The sequence below is a fragment of the Grampus griseus genome (genome assembly GCF_964374135.1).
Source record: "Grampus griseus genome assembly, chromosome: 6".
Taxonomy (NCBI): Eukaryota; Metazoa; Chordata; class Mammalia; order Artiodactyla; family Delphinidae; genus Grampus; species Grampus griseus.
The window spans coordinates 20202821-20222627 of record NC_139000.1 but is presented as its reverse complement, the minus strand read 5'-3'; the positions used below and the strand labels follow the sequence as shown (position 1 = coordinate 20222627).

Genomic DNA, 19807 nt, shown 5'->3' with positions numbered 1-19807 from the left:
CATGACTGGGGATCACCCTGGCATAGCCCATGGTCCATGGCCCACATTCCTTGATGGGAAAGAGGGTTCACCCAGGAACCAAATGGCTCCTTGTTAGATTTCAAAATGGTGAAAGTGGTTGGAGTGTTGGATGGAAAGCCCGAATGTGTGCTGCCTCACTGTCCCTTTTCCTTTACACCTGCCCCCGTTTCCACGCTCTGGAAAGTCCAGAGCCCAGTCCAGTGTTTTGGAAGGATTTCCGGCGGAGCTGAGGTTTCTCTCCTGGGTCAGCCACGCTGCAGCCTCCTTTCTGCAGCTGCAGCTCCTTACAGGCACCCTTGGCTCCTGAGCCTTGCTGTCCTTATTTATGAGGCTCTGAGCCATGCTGAGCGCTGCCCCCATTCTGTCCTCCTCCCATAGTGCTGCCAGCACAAGGCCATGACGGGGAGCAGATTTCAGTGAAGGTGTGCAGTAACGCAGGGGTGCGATGGTGGGGTGTCACGGCACAGAAAAGTTTCAAGGCGCTCCGTCAGCGATCCCTCGCCACTGGGAATATGTCCTAGGCTGCATTCCCCAACCTTGGCCTCCTGTCTCCCTGAGGCTCCCATCTACCTGGCTTTCCACTCCCTTCTAGAACCTCTTCTCTCACTGGCAGCTTCTAAAACCCAAAATTCTGTTATTTTCTTACACAGATCTTTTTGTTTCTCCCTTGGCACTAAAGTCTGCTTCTGGAAAGTCAAGGAAACGTCCCAGTGTGTTTTCTTAAACAAAAGAAGCCACCTCCCCTTGTCTCCACCCTCAGCAATGCAAGGAACTGGCAGAAGCTTTGAAATTAGAGGTTTCTTAAACACGATGGACTTCTTAGGCAGGGCTGCCCCCTGCCCCCCAGCCCATCTCTAGGTGGGGAGAAGCAGAAGGATTTATTCTAATTCCAAAGCAAACCCCCATTTACTTATGAGCTATTTTCATCTAGCTCTGGCTGACATCCCTGGCCTTAGGGATAGATTTGCCCAGGAAACTGCCCATATGCTTGCTCCGAGGGGGCCTGGCCTCCACCCACATGAGGACCTCACTCACTACTTTTCTTAGGAATAGGCTTGACCCACCGTCTCTGTTTTTCCCTTGCCGCCTCTACTTTGTAAGGCATTTTGACAATTTCTTTGATTCAGGTGTATGTTGAGGGTTCTGCGTTGAGCCCAGCACTAGTCTTGTTTCCTTGAGGGGACAGGTGCCTGGGTAGGGCCTACGTGGTGGGCATTTGAGAGGCAGGTGTGTAGTGGTTCGGAGCGTGAGCTCTGGAACCAGGCTTCCCGGGTGTAAATCTGGGTTCTTCCCCCTTCTACCTGAGGCATGTTACTCACCCCCTGTGCCTCAGTTTTCTCACATGAATCATGGATGATAATAACCCCTGCCTCATAGGGGTTGTTGTGAGTGTCGAGTTTATGCACATGAAACATTTGGCGCTGTAGTTGGCACACAGCACTGGGTACTCTAAACCCCTATGGCAGTTTAAGTGTTTGCCGTTATATGTGCTGTATGATTGCTTCCCTCAAAAAGGATGACCTGCCTGGTGAGGTCGAATGCTTGAAATACAGGAAGTTCCTAACCAGCCCTGGCCTGTGCTCAGATGAGTGGCCCGCGGGGAGTGCTGCCAGGTTCCGAGGAGCAGCCTGCAGCAGTCAGGGAAGGCCACCTGGAGGAGGAGGCGGGGCTACCTCACAGTTGCCATCCCTTGAGCACAACTTGTGCTTCTGCATCTCCATGCCTTTGCCCGTGCTGTTCCCACCTCCCAGAGTGCCCTCTCTTCCCACCTTGAGTTCAAGCTCAGAAGAGTCCCCCTTTTGTCAGGAAGCCTTCCCTGACAGCTGTGGGTCATCTCTTGGCTCTTGTGTTTCTGCAGCAGGCTGACCAAATCATCTTCCGCCTTAGGGTAGGTATCCCGCCTCAGCTTCTCTGCTGGAGGAGCGGGGAGTGGCCAACAGGCCCTCCCAGCTGCCTCCCAGGTGGAGAGGGTTTGGTGAGTGTTTGAGTTTGGGATTCTAGACCAGGGGTGAGAAGGCTCTAGGAAAACACACTGAGGGGTTGGGCCTGGGCTGGGAAGCCATCTCTGGGCTCCACCCAGCCCGTGATTGGGGATCCCCCTGCATAGCCCATGCATTCCTGGGTGGCTCCTTGTTGAATTTCAAAATGGCAAAGGCAGTTGGAGTGTTTAAAAGAAAACCCAAGTGTGTGCTGCCTCCATGTCCCTCATTGCAGGGGACATGGAAAGGAAGAGGCCTCCTGGGATGGATGACAGCTCCCTGTACCCCACTGCTTGATGCCCAGAGGGTGCTCCTGGCTACCTCTCATAGGGTGAGAGCTCAGTATTCCTTGGGTCAGGCTGACCTGCAGGCAAAGGCCTTACATCTGTATCTCAACCTAATTAGATATTAAGTGGGCTTTCCTCCAGAGATTTCCCTGCCCCTTTCTTCTTCTTGTTACAGGAAGTACCACACACAGCCCTCTGGGTGAGACAGCTGGCTGTGCTTAAGCAAACAGTTGAGACTCTGTAACCAGTTCTAAAGCAAGTCTTACTTTTTGTTCCCTCAAAGGTTCTTCAGAAGACCTGAAATTCTGTGTGCTGTATCTAGCAGAGGTGAGTCCTTCCCCCTGAATCTGAAGAGAGAGATCTGTGTCCTGGTGCTTGAAGGAAGATGTTGGGCCGGGTTCTAGTGCAGGTTCTGATGCTGCCTCCACACCAACTCCTGCAGGGGTTCCGGGCAGGTCCAGAGTGGCAGTGTCCTGCTCTGTGGAATGGGAACAGCAACCCCTGCCCCTGTGTCTCTTACCTCTGTGTAGAAGAGCAGTGGACGTGAAGGCGCTTAGAGGGGACAGAAGGACACTGTGGTCTCCTGCTTAGGACTTCCTGGTCTCCAGCCCCTGCAGGGGGTCACAGTGAGGGTGTGGCCTGAGAGCCAGCCATCACCCTATTCACTTGGTAGTCCTTCCTCTATAGAGCACCCTGATTCTTGTGCCCACCTCTTTCCTCCTCTCTTTCTAGAAGGTACCACCTATGTCCCCTCCTGCAGGGTCTTGTCAATGTTTCAAAAGGCCTGAAGGCAACTGTACCTTTACCTGGGCCAGATAATACAGGTGAAAGAAACCATCTAGCGTCTGTGTTTTGGGCTGGAGTGACGCCCACTCAGTGTGATTGATGTTCCTTAATTCCTTAAGACTGGTTACCTCAGTCTGATGAGAAGTTCAGCTAGACAGTGTGCCTTTGCTAAGCAAAATGGGGGCACACAGCTTATTGCTTGACGTGGTTCGGGAGATAAAATATCATTACCAGGGGTTTAATCAAAGAGGGCCTTGGTGATGAAAAAGTTGAGAGCCACTGATCCATACAAATTTTTTCAATTTTCAGCAAATTTTCTAATCCCAGCCTTGTACCTCTGCTCATATGAGTCTGCTACCAGTTCCAGGCAGGGATTTATTAGACCCATTCCTTCCCTCTGCTTCTGCTCGTCTGTCTTACTCAGTAACAGTCCTGGGAAACTGCCTATTCTGTGGGAGAATCTACACTGGCCACACGTTATGGGTGAGGCCTGGTCTACACTGGCTGGCCAAGAGGAGTACACCATTTTGGGAAGGAATTTGCATGTTGTTTGTGATTGGAAAATCATTCCTTCAGTTCCTGGCTAAGATAGGAGGTGCAGGGCTTCAGGTGAGTCCCTTGGGTGAACACAGACCCCTGAGGACAAGACGGTTGATGAGAAGTTAGCTTCAGGGGACAGCAGGGAATCCAAAGGACAGTGGACCTTGTTGGAGCCGAGCCGGGGACCCTGGCAGCCTAGAATGGCCACTCGAGGTCCAAGAAGGCATTGATGTCCTCCCCTGTGTCAGCATATCCCCACCGGGCACAGGAAGTAGCTGGTGGAGACCCTTCAGGGGGGCGTGAGTTCATTTCCCCGGAGCCGAGCGAGCAGCTTAGGAGAAGCTGTGAGGCAGGCTGGGAAGAGTCAGAGCATTTGCCTCCCCAGCCTCACCCATCTGGATTCCAGTTCTCTGCAGTGGGGCCTGAAATGAGACTCCAGGTTCTTTAATGCCAAGACAGCTTCCTGCCAGGCTGGGGTTATTTTTCCCAGAGAAAAGCACTTCTGCTCCTTGGTTTCCAGGGAGCCGTGACCTCCTACCCCTCCAAAGACTGATGAAGGGATATTGATCTGGGACCTTTTATTTCAGTAAAGTGTCAGGTGATCTGACCCCAAGGGGCTGGGTGTTTGAAGATCACAGGCAGCTAGAAGCCCCTCTGTTCTCTTAATGGGCTGCTCTTTACGAGAGGCATGTCTGTATCACAGGGAAGACAAGATCCCTGCTTGCCCTGTGGCCTGGAACAGGCTTGACAACAGTGGTTTTGGAACTCATGGGGAACCCCAGACTCACGTCTTAGTTGGAACTCCCAGCAAGTGGTTTCTCTTCATTGCCTAACATGCAGGTAGTGTCCAGAGAAGAACCAGGGCAGGGCAAGAGAGTCAGGATTTGGGGACAGTTTTCCACTCTGCATTGGGAAAGCCCCAACTGCCTGGGGGGCAGCAGCTCTGATTGTTCCCCAGCAGTAGGTCCTGGTTAGTTATCAAGTGGGTGGGATTGTTCTGAGCAGTCCTTGGCCCTGGGGCCTCTATTTCCCTGGACAGGTGTCCCTCAGCCCCTACAAATCCATGGGAGAGATGCAGCCCACAACTGGCTGTACCAGGGGTGTCGGGTCAAAGGCCACACAGGTCAGGGACCATCCGCTAACTTGGAATTTGATCCTGGCTCCGTTAATTTAAGAGTTTGCTCTTTGGGGTTAGGAAGACCTAGATTGGAATCTTGGCCCTGCCAAGATTGAGCAAGTCACATACTCATCTCTGAAACAAGGCTGAGGAGTCCTACCTTGTAAGGTTGTTGTAATGATTAAATGAGATCCAGTAAGATACTGTGTCCAAGGCACTTAGCGCAGAACCTGCCACACGGTTAGTGCTCGATAAATGGTAGCTATTATTTCTGTCAGCTTCCTAACAGGCGGAGAGCTTTTCATATTCAGTTACTCTCCATTAGAGACATCACCGATGATTTATTGATCCTTTAAAATAAAAGCTAAGAGGAAGATCTCACATTTTTTGTAATGTACGTATACTGTTAAACAAATGAGGCAAGATCGAAGGCTCTGGAGGAGGCGGAAGACAGACTTTGAATCCCTCCTCTCCTGAAACCTCCTGGGACTGCTGACTTCACCTCTCTGAGCCTTAGTTTTCTCATCTGAAAAACGGTAACAGCTGTGTTTTTCCTTCCTCCCTATGTCATTGGGTCACTGAGAGAATTGAATAAAATGAGAGAACATCTGTCACAGCAAGTGAGCAAACATAAATTGTAGTAGAAGAGGTTTTAGGTTTTTGTTTGTTCGTTTGTTTTTTTGGTACGCGGGCCTCTCACTGTTGTGGCCTCTCCCGTTGCGGAGCACAGGCTCCGGATGCGCAGGCTCAGCGGCCATGGCTCACGGGCCCAGCCGCTCCGTGGCACGTGGGATCTTCCCAGACCGGGGCACGAACCCGTGTCCCCTGCATCGGCAGGCGGACTCTCAACCACTGCGCCACCAGGGAAGCCCCGAGGTTTTAGTTTTTACAAGGATAATATTAATTCAGGAACAAGGAGGTTGAGGCAAGATGGGGGTTTTAAAGAAGGCAAGGGGAGCCATGTTTCTAGTTGGATTTGGGGATGCTCATGTTTGAATGCAGAGGTCTGGGCCCAGTGCTGTCGCGTCTGGCGGGCTCTGTGCTTAGCTAACCACGCTGCAGTCAAGGAAGCCCTGCCTCTGAGTGAGTTTCGTGAGGATGCTTTCAGGGCAGCTTACAACCTTGACCTTGGAGCCTGATATTTGAGGGCACGGTGTCTATCAGTGTTGAAACTGATGAGTGGGATCACAGAGTGGACCAAGAGAGACGGTTCACATGCAGGGACAGCCAGGCAGACAGTGGGGGCCCCTGATTTAGACAGACTTAGGCAGATGGGAATTCAGCCTCCCTGGAGGGAGCTGTCTCCATGCTCCCTCTCTTGGCCAGGCCAGCCTCCAAAGCTTCAGGCAACACTTAGAGAGGAGCCTTGGGAGCAAGGCCTTCCCCAAAATGTGTGCCCGTCTAAAACAGCCAGCCCTACCCCCCAGCCAGGCCTAGGGTTAGGTCCTTGGTGCCTCGGATGCCTTCTCGAGATCATGGATGGGAAGGTGCTTTTAAAATCGATACTTAGATCAAGGGAATTATTATTAAGGCAGAATCCTGCTTCAGAACAGAAAGAGAGGAGGAAGTTGGGGCTCAGGAAGATAAAGGCAGAGGCAGGCCTGGGAGGCTCGGGCCAGGACCAGATTTGTGGAGTGATGGCCTTTCCAAGCGGGAAGGGACCACAGTCCCTGCCCCAACTCTCCCCTCGCAGGGGCAACACAATGAGACAGGGAGCAGAGGGCCCGCTAGTCAGCTCCTGTCCCACCTGGTTTCTCCCTGGAGCATCTTGGGGTCTTTGCTGGGTGTGTCCTTCCCCTGCAGTGGGCTGGGGGTTCCGGGAAGTGGTGGGAATCGGTTATTAAGTGGGAGGATTGCCTCACCACATCCACTCAGTTCCCTGAAACCAAGAGGTGGGGCTTTCTTCCCTCTCTCCTCTGATGCTTTTAGGAAGAACAGCTTCTGAGCACTTTGGGGCTGGAAAGGAATGGCTGGCACCCTGGGAACACTTAGCATGGGGTGTGGCCCTTCCCTGAAGGGGAGCATCCCTGAGGGTTGGGTTTGATGGCAGGTAGACTATGTCCCCAAATGCTGTTAGATGATGCTGATAACCACCCCAGCTCAGAGCCTTTGCATTTGCTGTTCCTTCTGCCTGGAACAGTTTCTCCCTAGCACTTTCCTGGCTGGCTCTTTCTCGTTCAGCCTTTGCTGGAGTGCGGCCCCTTCAGAATGGCCTTCTCCGTCTGTCAGGCTCAGATAGGACCTCTCCCTTTTGGCCTTTCCACAATTTGTAATTACACTGTTTAATTGTTTATTGTCTCTGCCCCCATCCTGAGGGCAAGAACTGAGTCTCTCTTATCTCCCTCTTCACCCCCAGGGCCTACTACAGTCCCTGACACACAATAGGTGCTCAATAAATATTTCTTAAACAAATGAAGTACTAATAACACAATAGCTGCTGTTTATTGAGGCCTGGGTTATTGCTTGCCCTCCCAATAGCTCTGGGAGGTAGGTGATATCACTGTCATTCCCATTTTACAGGCTTTCCTGAGGTGACAGCTAGGAAGTGGCAAAGCTGGGATTCAAACCAGGCCTGTCCAACTGCAAAACAAGGAAGGACTGCGTAGAAACACTGTCTTTTCCTCTGTTCCAATCCATCCGGCTCACGCTCTTAGCTCCTTGGATGAGTTAATCTAATCGCAGTCCTGTGGGGTTATAATCAGATTCCAGCGGAGACAGAAAGAGCTAGCCATCCCCTCCTCAGAGCGTCCTGGAGAGGATAACACTGGGCATGCTGTCCCGCCCCTCCCCGCCCCCAGCACATTCTGACTCCTTCGGGGCGGGGCGGGGCCGACTCCCTGGGTCCCAGCCGCTCCCCGGTGCCTGTAAGCTGGCCTGGATTTGACCTCATCCCGGAAGTCCCTCCAGGGAGCCAGAGCTTACTGAGGCCTTCACTTGCCAAGCACTGCACTAGGCCCGGCTGAAAAAGGCCTTCCTAGAGGGAGTTTCTAGTCTAGTTGGGGAGACAAGACTGCAGCATTTAACAAGGTTAAATAGCAAAGTGAGATTTAAATGACAGCAGTGGTAGAGACTTGCACTCAGTTGAGCTGAACAGTCATTGATCAGACCCAGCTCACGTGTCAGGCAGTAGTGGGGCTGTACGAGGCCACACAATTGCTCCCCAAGGACTTTCCAAAGGGACCGAGTCGCTGTTTGGGCACCCATCTAACCTTGGCCTTGTGATCAGATGAGTGTGCTGAGGTGGGGGAGAGGGGTTCTGTGAGCCCGGGGAGGGGTCCTGGCTCCGTAGAGCATCAGAGGGGCGGAGACCTTGGCCCTCTGGGTTCCCCACGTGCTCCCCCAGCTGCTGCCTTGTGCTGCCTGTCCCCGGGGGTGACCTCACCATCACAGTCGGTGGCTCTCCACAGAACTCCACTGTGTTGGGAACCACTGCCTCCCTTCTTTCCCCCAACCCATGGGCACACGGCTTGCCAGCTGGCCCCTGAGCCAGCTTCCCTGCTCGTCTGGCTGCCTCGATGTCACCGGGGATTAGTGTGCATTTGTGGCTTTTAGCGGTCACTCCCCTCCCTGCTGCAGCCTCACCCTCTGGAGCCCAGGGATGTGCTTGGGCTTGGTCCTGGGAGCCCCTGAACCAGGGAGCAGCGCTGACTGCCGCTCTCTCTGTTTCCCCTGACATCAGAAGGCAGAGTGCTTATTCACCTTGGAAGCTCACTCGCACGAGCAGAAGAAGAGAGTGTGCTGGTGCCTGTCGGAGAACATTGCGAAGCAGCAACAGCTGGCGGCTCCGTCCCCTGAGAGCAAGGTAAGGGCCTCGCTGGTGGCCACAGCCCTGGCTGCCTGGCTCCCCCTCGGCCCGCCTGCACCCTTGAGCCTCCAAATTGAGCTTGGGACCAGCCCTGGCTTAGGACTTGGATCTGGGCAGCAAGCTCTTGGCAAGGAGGCCTGTGCTCGAACGACTCTCCCCCTTGGCGTGTCACTGGATCTACTGAGTGAGTTTGACGGTGCTCAGGGAGAGCGACAGAGCCAGATGGAGCATGACCCATCAATTCTCGGTTCTGTTCTCTAGTTTGCCGACGGCAAGGTCTAGTTCGGGCCGGCCTCCCGGCTGCTGCCTGGCATGCGGCCCCCCTCTGCTATTGGGTGTAGGTCGTGCCCAGGGACGGTGAGCTCACTGGTGTTTAACACTGGCCCGAAGCAGACATAGTTGGGAGGAGACGTTTGCGGCAGAAGCCGTGCTGGTTCGATGCAGGCCACGGCTGGGTGGAGCCAAGTGGAGTTTTCTGGGGACTGGGAGCCGGCCGGCTGGAGCATCAGGGAAGATTAGAGACTCCCAGCTGAAGCTGATCTGGGGCAGGCACCCCCTCGGCTGGTCCCGTGCCTGTGGAGGGCGTTGGGATCGGAGCTGGACTACAGCCTTCCCCTTGGTCCCCCGGATGCCAGGCCGAGGCACAGTTGTATTCCCCCATTTGTGAGCCACTCAGGTCCCTTCTCTTGCTGAACGTGTTGGCCGTGTTGGGATTTGGTCTGATTTGCTGCAGAGGGAGCCGTGGTGGTTGGTTGGCCGGAACCAGGGAGAAGAGGGTAAAGGAAAGCGAGCGCCAGCTGGTCAACTCGCAGGCCTCGTGCTTCTTCCTGCTGCGTTGAGGGCCGCCCTGCGCGCCATGCACACGTAGCCCAACGGGGCAGTGGGGCAGGCTGCTGAGGACGGGAGGTGGGGAAGAGGCTGCTGCGCAGCCCCTGCTGGTGGGGTGGTGGCGGACGGCAGCTCCTCAAATAGCGCGTGTCTGAGAATTATGTGATCTCAGACTCGACAGTTATCTTGTTTTACACTTGCCAGGGGCAAGAATAACTGTGATGAGGGAGGACAGCGGGCACAGCATGGACTTCTGAGTCACATTCTGCTGCTGGCTGGCGGGTGACCTTGGGCAAGTCACTGTACTACTCTGTGCCTTGGTGTCCCCATCTGGGGCTAGTAGTTTCTCCTCCAAAGGGTTGTTGTGCAAATTAAATGAGACAGTGCCTACACAGTTCATAGCACAGTGCCTGATATTCAGTAGGTGCTCTTGCTATGCTGGCTGGTTCCCAGTCTCAGCTTCTACTCCTCAACAGAGACTTGCCAAGGCTGTAGGCTGCCTGGCCCCCTTGATCCTGGGTCGGTCACAATCAGAGACCAGGCCACTTCCTCCTCACTGGGGTGGCCGCTGGGATGTGGCACGCGTGCACTGGTGTTCCTCAGTTTTCTTGTGTTTTAGGCTTAGCTCCTCCTGATCTGGGGAAGAAGTTCTTTCTGCCTCAGCTTCAGAGTTTGCCGGCTCTGGAGAGTGTTGGCAACAGCCTTCTCAACGCCCTGGGGAGTCTCTCCACCTTCAGTTGGGGGGTGAGGGGGACAATTTGAGTGACTGAAGGTAGGCTGGGTTTCTGGCGCTGGTTGCCGCAGGGCTGCGGCTTCGCTGACTGACCCTTGAAGGGCCCGAGGGTTTGGGGCCTGGCTTCCGGGCCATGCCAAGATATATGGGCAGCCCGGGCAGGCAACAGCTGGACGCGTCTTCAAATCAAAACTCTTTAAACGTGTGCTTAATGGAGAAGCTCTGTGTTGGGCGTGAGGAGGGAAAAGACGGAGGGCCTGACCGCTGGGACGGCCTCAGGATTGCCCCCTCACCTGGGAGCGGGCCCTGCCCAGCTGTCACACCCCACTTGGCCCACGCTCCTTGAAAGGCACTTAGTAACCACTTTTTGTTAGGCAGGCCCCTTGGGGAGGATGCCCAACCTTCCCTACCCCCATCACACCCACTGGAAGAGTCATAGCAGCTCATTCCTTCTAGTCGCTTGCAGCAAGCTTCCTGAGAGAAGTTCCCGTAAATAGGATTTTCTCCAGCCCCGTATGGTTCCAGGAGTGCTTCAGCAAAAAACAAAACCTTAACCACCGGGCCCAGGTGGCTGTCCAACCGGCACAGGCCATCCACCTGCACTCAGCTCCATCAGGTCCTGGCTGCCTCCGAGGTGACCGTGAACCTCCTTGCCAAGGGCTGGGCCACAGCCCTTTTACTAGGCTTGCTGTCCTCCAGGGGAGAGAGAAGAGGGAAGGCCAAGCAGACCTTGGACACTGGCTTCTTGCTTTGGTCAAGCAGAACACTTCTGCCTGAAATCTGTTTTGAGCCCTCACTGAGGAGCGTGCCTTTTTTTTTTTTAATGCCTTTTTGTTGTTCTGAGACTGTTCCGCCTTCTGCTGCAGAATGGAAACCGATGCCTAAGCCACTCCTTGTCTGCCCAACTCCAGTGCCTCTCTGGGGAAAGAGGGCTTTGCAAGGCAGCTCCCCAAACTCCTGTGCTGCCACTTCTCAACCCTGTTCCTTTCAGCGGTGTTTGCTGACACTTGGAATGTGGGATTCTTCAAACATCTCAAAAAATGCAAAAGTTCTTCCCCAATTTGCAAAACATGATAAATGTGATATGCCCTGAACATGAAATGCTTCTGGGGAAAGACAGAGGGAATTGGAGGAAGATGGATTCAAACAAAGGACAGTAGAGAGGCAGGTGTGCCACTCCCTGCTGTGTGACCTTTGGCAACCGCTTCCCGCCATGGCGGTCCCATCTATGCATTGGTCAGGTGGCTCTTCGCAGCTCTTCAAGCTTTGTGATTCTCATGAAAGTTGAGGACCTAGAGTCGTCCAGTTATCCAAGATTTCTGTATAACTTGATTGCCTGTGAAGTGCGCTGCCCTTAGGGGCCAGGTCTACTCCCCTCCTGTCGGGGGAGAGGGGCAGACATAGGCTTTCTGTGCTGTGTCTGAGGTGCCTGTGACCTTGGGTTGCAGTGTTGGGGTCCCGGCTGGGGCAAGGACACAGCGAGGCAGGCAGCAGCCGACTGCATCCCGTCTCTGGGGCTCCACTGCCTTTCTCCGGCTCACTCCTGGCTGACCATGGCAGGTGGAAGGCTGCTGCAGGTGGGCCTGCGTGCTCCCTCTTTCTGTAGAAGTAAGTGGCCGGCTTCCTCTCCTCTCCCAGCTTCCTTTTTCTCACCACCCCGTTCTTCCTCATCAGCATTCTGCCCCGTTTCTTGCTTCATCGTCTATCCCTGGAGGGAAACTACCTGTCTTCTTTCACCTGGGACAACTTCTACTAAACTCCCTGCCATGGGGAACGCTGCCATGCTGCTAATCTAGAATAACTCACAGATGGTCCTACCTGTGACTGTTAAGGCTAAGCTAATAGGGAGAGATAAATGCATATTGTGTTGGTTATTCAATCAAATATAGAAATAAATGCCTGCTCTGGGCCAGACACTAGTTTAGGTCCTTTATGGGGGCAGGCGGAGGGCTCTTGGCTGTACATTCATTGTCAGTGGACCTCCACGAGCTCCCACCACATGCACAGCGCTGGCCTGGGCAATGGACCTTTCTCGGGGTGCACCCTGAGCTCAGTGCTGGGAATGCACGGGTGAATCTGTCATATTCTTTCCTTGGGAAATTGCGGTCCAGCAGTGGAGACCGATATGCCCACAGACGGTTCAAAAATAAACATAGCGAGTGATATGGGAGGCGTGAGCTCTTACCGCTCTGTGACCTCAGGTGAGGCACCGAGCCTCTCTGAGACTCAAGATTTTCATTAGTAAAGTAGATGGATGAACAGGGTTCTCGTGAGGATTAAACTCATGTAATGCGCTTAGCAAAGTGGCACACAAGAAGAACTCTGTGAATTATTATTATTATTAAAGTTATGTCTATATAGGAAGATTTATCTAGTGACCTTGTTTATTGAAGCTGAATGCTGCCGCTTTGAGCACATGTGACGACTGCTCCATGTCACTTCCTGGTAGCCACCTGCTGTATTCCTGGGACCAGGCAGGGAAACTGAGGCCTCCTGGGTGTGCTCTGGCTGTAAGACTTCTCCCAGGTGTGATACCAAGGTGCGTGCCACCTCGTCATCTCCACTAGGGCGGCTAGAGATGGGGCCCTGGAGATGCCAGGGTCTATCTGAGCACCGTAGAAAGCAGCAGGGGCAGGTCCTGGAGTCAGGCAGCCCTGGCCCGAGTCGACAGCGAGCTAATTCCAGTTCTGTCTGGTTCCACAGAAACTGCACCCTTATGGCTCTCTCCAGCAGGAGATGGGGCCGGCCAACTCAACCAATGCTACCCAGGATAGAAGCTTTACCTCATCAGGACAGACTCTGATTGGCTGAGCAAACCCAAGGGCAGGACTCTGCTTCTGGCAACTTAACTCTTTCTTGGGCATCCCTTACCACACAGTAACCTCACCTCAACTGGACCCAAAACGGAGGACCAAGATGGTGGGCCTAGGGCCATCTGAAGGGAGTGGCCCCACGGGTGTGTGGACTGGCGTCAGAAGGACCACAGTGGTGTGAGAGGCCCTGTGGGCAGATGCAGACTGGCTCAGAAAGTCCCAAATGGAGAAGACCCAGAAGCTTATTCCCTACAAGGAAGAAGGAGGTGAAATAGCATCTGGGCTACCGGTGGTTCCAGTGCCTGCCTCAGGGGCAGCAGGAGAAGTTGGGAGAGGTCAGCCCTGATGGAGAACAATGCCAGGATCCGCTGCTGCCAGAAGATATCTCCACCCATTCACTCATTTTTCATCTGAACTCATGCGTTCATTCCTTCATTCATCAGATATTTTTAGGGCGTCTACTTTATGCCAGGTTCTGGGCTAGGAGCTGGAGATACTATGGAGAACGAGAGGGACATGGTCTCTGCGCTTATCAAGGTTTCAGTCTCCGTAGGGGAGAGAGCATTACATAAACACCAACACACACACACGGGGTTACACACTGTGATCATCTATGGAGGAAAAGAAAGGATTCCTTTAAGAGAGAATATTATTAGAGATTGCTGCGTGTGGGTGTGGGGTGGGAGAGGGGAAGAGCATAACCTTTAAGCCAAGGAAGGAGTTAGCCAGTCAAGGACTTTGGAAAGGATTTTCCAGACAGATGGAGCAGCCTGCGAAGAGTCCCTGAGCTAGCAAGGAGCAGGATGTGCTGGAGGAACGGAGCCCAGGCCGCTGGAGCTGGAGCTTAGTGAGGGGGAAGACCAAGTAGGTGGGGGCCAGATCGTACAGGGCTTTGGTGGTTAATGTATTGACTGCATTTGAGACACAGTGGGAAGCCATTGAAGGCTTTTGAGAAAGGGAGTCACAGACTCTCAGGGACATTTCTAGACGATGAGAGAACCCAAGGAGGGGCCCAAGTGGGTGTGAGGAGATCAGTTTTTTTTTTGAGGGGGGGTCCCTTCAGTCCTCCAGGTGATGGGTGATGGTGGCCCGTCCTGGATGATGTCTGGGGAGGCGAGTATGTGAATGCCCAGACCCTCGGGTAGGGGAGGCTCTGCGATGAGAAGAGAGAGTTTCCTGTCCCTCCACTGCTCTCACCCTCATCCTCCACTGTGTCTCACTCTTTCAGCGGATGCACGTAAGGATGGGGCCTTCCTCACAGAGCCCCCTCCTGGTGAGGCCTGGGTAGGGACCAGTGCTGAGTTCTGAGAATGTCCCTGGGAGTTGGGAGTTATGGGTGCTTCAGCTGGCCAAGGTGGTCAAGTTCACAGCCCCCCAGCCTCAGCAGGGGTGGCCTGTGCTGTCCCTCCATCCTGTGAACACAGCCCTCTGGAAACTGACTGGGTTTGCTTTCTGCAGAGCTCCGGAGGGTCGGGGACTGGGGCTAAGTGAGGCTCAGCACACTTAGAGGAGGCCGTCCTGCCATGAGGCTGACAAAGGCCTACGTGGGGGCAGCGATTAGAGCGCAGCCTGCTCACTGCTGCTGCATCTTCTGGTGCAGCCCAGCGTTGGGCAGCCTTCACACCCTTCTCTAACTGCGCAGACATAGCTCACACACAACGGGTATGTGTAGGATCAGGGTCATTTGCATAGAAAGGGGGTCAGAGAGGCTGGACTTCAGTTTAGAGAAGTCCCCTTGGAGCTTGGACACTCCGTGTTGTGTCTTTTAAGAGCTTCTCCGTGTCTTTAGAGAGGGGTCTTGTGCCCTGGTGAGTTTGCTCAGCTGCTTTGGCTACTTGACCCCTAAGAAGGGTGGCCCAGAAGAGAATTTGCCCCTTACCTCCCACGGATCACCCCTCCTCCCAGCCTAGGAAAGATCAGACACGTCGCATCAGTAATCTAACAGGGGATCAGCCCAGTGTCCTGCCCAGCAGGGGAATAGCCTGGGCCTGAAGTGGGACAAGTGATCTGCAGTGTCTATCAGCCGAGATTCCGCCTGCAGGGTTAATTCTGAGCGGCTGAGCAGCTGAGTCTGCACAGACACAAGCTGCACCATGACTTCGTTTGATTCCCTTTTACAAAATGACATTAAGGGGAGTGTGAGGCGCAGGAGAATTGCCTGTCTGGGAAGACAGCGAGCTTTTCTCTCCCGGACCTGGGGACCTACCTCTGTCCACCAGACAGGTGCAGAGGACGGGGGAGCTCTGGCAGCAGGGAAACGGAGACTCGGAACACGGCACTTAGCCCTGGGGACGGCACTTTCCTCTGGCTTGTCCCAACAAGCTGCTGAGTGGAGCGGAAGCTCCCGTCAGGGTCCTAGACCTGGCTGGCTGCTGGGAAAGCAGACATCAGCTCCTGGAGGGCCCTGGACCCATCTTCCCAGTGACTGTTGTGAGCCACAGCGCCATTGCTGCTCTGCCTCTCAAATCGATGAGACAATTAATTTGGCTCCACGGGCTCGAGAAGATGAAATATGACCGGGTGGCCACTGCTCCTCAGAGGCCCAGTCCATCCCAGACGTCCAGGATGATGAACGCATCGAAATCGCATTTGCGAGTCATAATCACGGGAAACATGGCCGAGCCCCTCCCTCCACATAAATCACGCTAAGAAGCTCACACAATGGTCTCTTTCCTGATGGGCCAATTGTCTTGGTGTGTGTCTCGGGGCGAGCTGGGAGCATGGGAGCACAACCATTTATTGTTGAAAAGGCCATCTGTGCGATTTGAATACAAAGTGATTCTTTAAGTTCCCCACACATCCTTTGATCCCATTTTTTTGTTTTCTTATTGTCTCAGGCTCTGGGTCTGTTGAAACTCCCAGTCTCTCCTGGAAGCAGTCATGCTCTGGTCTCTGCCGCCTGGGTCCTTTGGCCCTTTGGGAGTTGGAACCTGTTGGAAATAATGATGACATTTATTTATGTATGCCTTTTTTTTTTTTTTTATTCTTTAGTTTAAATTCTTGTTTCATAAATTCTGCCACCAAAGCCTGAATTTCTCATACACGGCACCAAGAGCGTTCTGCAGATTGAAGGTGTGGGCAATTTCACAATGTGGGAGGGCTGCCCACAGCGAGAGCACGGGCTTCAGAGATGGCAACTGGGATCCCCAGGCATTATCTCCCTTAGGCCTCCCAGCAGCCTTGTTCTATGGATGGAAGGAACTAAGACTCAGAGAAGTTAAGTGATTTATCCAAGGTCACATAACTGGTAAGAGACCGAGCTAGTCCTCAAGCCAAGGCCTTGCAACCTAATCCATTGCTCTTTCCAAATGAAAGGTTTGCCTCTTAGGAGTGGAAGTAAGAGAAATCAATCATCTCCTCCAGGAAGAGCCAGGAGGAAGATATCCTGCATGCAGAAATCGTGGCCCTTTAAGCTCTAGACGGGATGCTTTAGGACTAATAAAAATGAGATGCCTTATTCTCTACACAGTGGAGAATAAACTTTGAGTTCATATGGCCCAGGGGTGGCCCAGGCTGACAAGATGAATAGCTTCACACAAGATTTAAGAGGTCTGATGTGAAAGACAAGGTGGACGTCCTGAAGACAGGCTCTCAGCAGCACTGGGATGGTGGGGTTACCCCATCCCCCTTTTGAGTCTGGCATTCAAGAGGACCAGCAGCACAGTCTTGGGGTACCTGGCCGCAATGAACAGCGGCCGAAGGCAGAAAGGGATGGCTCAGGTTCAGGCCCAGATGGACTGAGCATGAGTACAGGAAGGAGGCCTTTGACCTCTGCCCTGTTGAGGGTGAGGAGAGAGCCTACTCCAGGTTTTGGGCCCAGATTTTGCCAGTTGACTGACTTGGAATCTCAACCCTAAGTAACTGGGTGTCAAATGGACTAGATTTCAGATATTCACCACCCGCCGCCACCCCCCCCAACCCACCCACCCCCGCCAAAAACCTGTTTTCCAGTCTCTCCAGCTCTCCGCCCTCCCCTCCTCGCTGCCCGTCTGGCTGCGGAGAGACTGCCTTCTTCCCACCTTCCTCTTGGCCTCAGTCATCTTGCTATCTTTTTTTGTTCTTAAGGAAGATAGCACAACCTTACCCTCTATCTTGTCTTGACCTCATCTTTCTTCAAGCCTTTCTCTGAATAGGGCCACTGTCCTCCAGACTGTTCCCAGATCCTTGGTTTAAGAGTAGAATAATAACAGTAGGTAATTTATAAGTGAGCGCGTAGGCTGTGAACCTGGAGCAATGCCAGGCTCTTCACCTACATTGTCTCTTTCATCCTCACTGCAGCTTCGTGAGGTTCTTTGTGGTCCTTACACATTTACTCTCATTATACCCAATTGATATAGGTAAGGACGCTGAGTCTTTGAGAAGAAACTTGCCCAAGGTCACACAGCCAGTGGGTGACTTGCATTGGATCCTGGGTGCCCAGCTCCAGAGCACTGGCTTTGGATTGCTCTGCTCTCCTACTTTTCAGCAGTCACGGACCATCCAAGCTGGGAGGGGTGGGGAAGCTGAGCAGTCGCACTTCCCGCTCCAAGACCATCGTGGGAGGCCATGGTCCCAGCCTGCTTCTTAAGGCTCGCCCTCTGCCCTCCTGCTTTGTGCCCACAGCTCGGCCGTATTGGATTATTTTCCTTCTCTGAATTCCCCACGCGTGTTCGTGTTTAGGCTGTTTCTTCTGCCTGATGCCGCCTGCCCTCCTCTGCTGTTCCTGACACATACAGCCCTCAGCCTTCAAGCCTCCCCTGAGACACCTTTCTCAGACGTGCATCCGAAGTCACCGCTTCCCCCTCTGTATTCCACAGTACTTTGTTCATCTTTAGCACAGTGAGTTAGGCAGATATGTCTCACCTGCAAGACCATGAGCTCCTTGGGAGCCAGTGGAGGTCAAAGTTTATTTCTTGCTGATTCTATTACTGCCTGGTCCTTGGTAGGTGCTCAGGAGATGTTGTAGAATTGGATTGGGCCATGCAGTTCAAGCCTCTCACGTTTTGGAATCTAGACGAGGAAACTGAGGCTCAAAAAGGGGAAGTGACCTGGCCAGGTTCATGGGACAAGGTAGTGGCAGAGCCAGGACTAGAACTCGGGTCTCCTGCCTTTCTTGGCTCAGAGCTTTTTCCATTGCACCTCGGCTTTGTAAGACCAGAGCCTGGATCCCCACTTGATCTTAAGCAATCTAATCTGGCCAGACTCACTTCAGGGTTATAGATGCCACCATATCCACACTGACTTCTGGGCATCCTCAGAGGGAAGGAGACCCTTCTGAGACCCAGAACTGCTCCTATGGTTCTCTTCCCTGGGTTTGTGGAGCTCCCTTCTCACTGAGCTCCTTGCCTTCAGAGAAAACCAGAGTAGGATTCTGAAGGTCTTGGTTCAAATACTGATTTTGCTTGTAATTCACTGAGTGACTTTGGGCAAATTACTTCACTTCTCTGATCATTTGTTTCTTTACCAAGAAAAATGAGGGAGTTGAATTTAGGTGATCTCCAGGAGTCATCTTCAAAGCCTCAGGACTCTAATAACAGGTTAAAAGAAAAAGGAAATCAGACATTTTGGTCTTCACATTGAAACAAGAGTGTATGTATATATGCAAATGTTGTACGTGGTTAATATTCATCATGTACTTGAGACAAATAAGTATACGTATGAACCTTATACAGGAAGGGGTCCTCATCACAGGCACTCAGATTGTAAGCACAGCCCTGCTTCCTCCCACCCAAATGTGCCTCCTTCGGGCTCCCCGCCCAGGGAAAGTGGCAAGGAGCTTTCAAACCTAGAATCTTCCCCTGGCCCTTCTTTTTTCCTGCTCACTGGACTCTTGTTTTAACTTCACATATACAGGTATACACATAGGTTCTTCAATCGGACTCCTGGTCTATGGCATAAAGCTAACTTTCAGTGGAAGCAGTGAGAATCTGTGTGCAGTGCCTTTAGTTTCCAGTGTGGTCAGAAGTCTGCTTCAGACTCTTCCCCAGAAGTTGCCACAGACTTTTTCATTGCCTTTAATGTATATCTTCTTTTGCTCAAACACTACTCAGGGTAAATTTTCTAAAACAGTGTCTTTTAAACGTTAGTCGTTTTCCATTTTGGTTAAATTCTATCACAATATAGGTTTCTGCTGTTTCTCCTCGTGGGAGAAAATTAAGTGTTCAGTAGGCTAGCCTAGGAAGCTGACCACCATTTATAACACAATTTTCAATGGGAAAATGCATTCTGAGACCCATCATCAACTCTCAGATGATTTGGGAATACAGCTCAACACACACCACAAAGCAGAGGATATAATATTTGTTTCATGAGTGACTAGAATTTTGATAGAACCACAGAATCTTTGAGTGTGGAACTGAAAAGCCTCCTCCCTCCCTCGCCAGGATCAATCGATTAACAAGCTGATTTGTAGAAACCAAGACCAAGAGAGGGGCAAGAACTTGGCCAGGGGCACATAGTTGGTGCTAGAACTGGAACTAGGACCCATCGCTCAGCGCTCCCCTTCAGCGGCCTTTGACGAGTCTGCCAGGTTGGGGACGGGGCGGGGCACAGACTATTCTAGAGACGCTTGTCATCTCACTCGGCTGTGTTGTCATTAGGAAAAGTAAGTCATCACTTTGGGCTGTCTAATGGAAATAGTGAGAAATAGCCCTGCTAATGGTGTGGGGAGAGGTTGTCTAGTCGGCTGGCTTGTCTATAAATTCCCCACGCGTTCTTGCTGGAGCAGAATGAATGGGGCTGCTGTGTTTTACCTGGAGCTCTGAGCAGGGCAGGGCTGGCGGAGACGCTCCCAGTTCTAAAAATAGTAGTGGGATTGGAGCTGAGGGGAAGAGGAAGGGGCTCCTTCGGGAGCTGGGTGGGACGCCTCACCCCCTTCCTCTTCCTGCCGGGCCCTCTGTGAGGAAGCGCAGTGGATTCA

General features: G+C 52.8%; 2 protein-coding genes across 2 annotated transcripts in view; one reads left to right on the top strand and one right to left on the bottom strand.

The window, feature by feature from the left end:
- The window catches only part of RNF183 (ring finger protein 183), a gene marked incomplete at its 3' end in the record, with an annotated part of 360397 nt that overhangs the window by 186587 nt on the left and 154003 nt on the right, over positions 1 to 19807 (bottom strand). The window lies entirely within an intron of this gene.
- Positions 1 to 19807, top strand: part of RGS3 (regulator of G protein signaling 3) — a gene marked incomplete at its 5' end in the record, with an annotated part of 127536 nt that overhangs the window by 55603 nt on the left and 52126 nt on the right. The window contains 2 exon segments of the mRNA XM_082656624.1: positions 2571 to 2614; positions 8410 to 8532. Of these exon segments, the coding sequence (XP_082512750.1) occupies positions 2571 to 2614; positions 8410 to 8532 (167 nt within the window).